Genomic DNA, 1593 nt, shown 5'->3' with positions numbered 1-1593 from the left:
GGGTTGGCTGCTCCACCCCAATGTCCACAGAGTGGGACCATGGCTGCGGGTTAGGGCAGCAAAGCTCGGTCTGAGCTGGCCCAAGCAGGCTGGGGTCTCTGCAGCCAAGGAGGGGGACGCACACTCACCACGTCAGCATGACCCCTGAGAGGAAGGTGGAGACGTAGTGATGGAAAACCCACCAGCCTTTGATCCTGGAAGGGAGACGCAGGGTGTCAGGTCCCCAGCACCAGCCCAGCATCAGCCCAGCATCAGCCACCCCCGGCCCCGCGCGGAGCAGGACCCAGCGCCCCCCAGTCCAGGCAGCACCCAGGACCCTTCCAATGGCTGCTCCACCTTCCCACACCGCCCCCGCACAGGGAGCTCCCCCCAGCCAGGGGTTGCCACGCATCCCGAGCAGGAGGGAGCTGCTCCCTGGGCAGTGCAGACGTACGCAATGGTCCCAGCTCCTTCTTGGACTCACTTGGATCCGTTGTTGATCAGGATGCTCTCCCGGATAGTGAGGGTGCAGTAGTACCACACCAGCAGGAAGTTAAAGACGGCGTCTGTCACCCTGGGAGGGCACACAGCAGGGTGTAAAGGGGGCTGCACAAGCATCGTGGCATTCCCATGCCTGCAGGGCAGCGGCCAGACCCTTTGCCAGGAGCTGCTGTTCAGCTCTGGGCCTTTTGGGATGGGAGATGAGGACCTGGGGGCATCCAGGTCAGGACATTCCAGGACAGGGAACATCCAATCCACGCACCTGGAGTTGAGGAGGAACCGGCAGGAGAAGGAGACAATGAGCAGGATGATGGTGAGGTAGAGCTTGAACTTCTCGTACTCATCCTTGTATGCGAATCTGCAGGGAAGCACAAGGAAAAGCTTGGAGCAAGGCGGCTGCTGGAAGTCTGTGTCCTCCCATCCCACCCGGCTGCACGTAAGTGGTGTCCCCTTGGGACACGCTCAGGAAAAGCCTCATCCCCAGGGCTCATCTGAGAGCACAGCGCCCCAGGCTGCTCTCACACGGGCGGGACAGCTTCCAGCACCCCCACCACACCGTGCTGGGCAGACTGGTGTCTGAGCAGCTCCCCAAGAGGAGGCCTGGGGAGCAGAGGGAGGGGGACCAGGGCTCCTGTGGCACTGCTGTCCCCATGTGGGGGGCTCTCATGGGCCAAACCTGGTCACTGGTGTTTCCCCAGGGGAAGAGGAGCGAGTTGCCAACGGCTGCACAAGTCTTTCTCTCCTGGGAGTCCCTACCATGGGGGAAACGTGGACACAGCTTGGGTGGAGGATCCTGTCTAGGTTGTTAGAGCTAAGGGTCCATCCCAGCCTGGTACAGGAGTGTAGCAGGGGAAATAAGGACTGGGCCATTTGTGGGAAAGGCAGCAGGGGACAGCCTGGGTCAATCCCTGTGTGTGGCTCAGCCGGGGGTGCTGCAGGGATCCCAGGCCGGGCACAGCACGGGGCAGCGGCGAGGACGGGGCCGTACTTGGCCTGCTTGCTGAGCAGCGTCACGTTCACGTTCCCGAGCACCAGACTCAGGTACAACCTGGGGAGAGAGCAGAGGCGTTAGGACGGGAGCTGGCAGCAGGGACAGAGCCATCCCCTCCGGTG

At 62.5% G+C, this 1593-nt stretch overlaps 1 protein-coding gene across 1 annotated transcript in view; it reads right to left on the bottom strand.

Annotated features, from left to right (window-relative positions):
• Nucleotides 1–124: 124 nt before the first annotated feature.
• LOC104546674 (transmembrane protein 120A-like) overlaps nt 125–1593 on the bottom strand; it is a gene marked incomplete at its 5' end in the record, with an annotated part of 2306 nt that continues 837 nt past the window's right edge. Inside the window, 4 exons of the mRNA XM_010192111.1 lie at nt 125–194; nt 464–553; nt 743–838; nt 1469–1528. Coding sequence (XP_010190413.1) covers nt 125–194; nt 464–553; nt 743–838; nt 1469–1528 — 316 coding nt within the window. The remainder of the gene's footprint in view (nt 195–463; nt 554–742; nt 839–1468; nt 1529–1593) is intronic.

Source organism: Mesitornis unicolor, unplaced genomic scaffold (assembly GCF_000695765.1).
Source record: "Mesitornis unicolor isolate BGI_N332 unplaced genomic scaffold, ASM69576v1 scaffold36819, whole genome shotgun sequence".
NCBI classification, from domain to species: Eukaryota; Metazoa; Chordata; class Aves; order Mesitornithiformes; family Mesitornithidae; genus Mesitornis; species Mesitornis unicolor.
The sequence above is the reverse complement of the archived record's forward strand: the minus strand, read 5'-3'. Positions and strand labels throughout refer to the sequence as shown.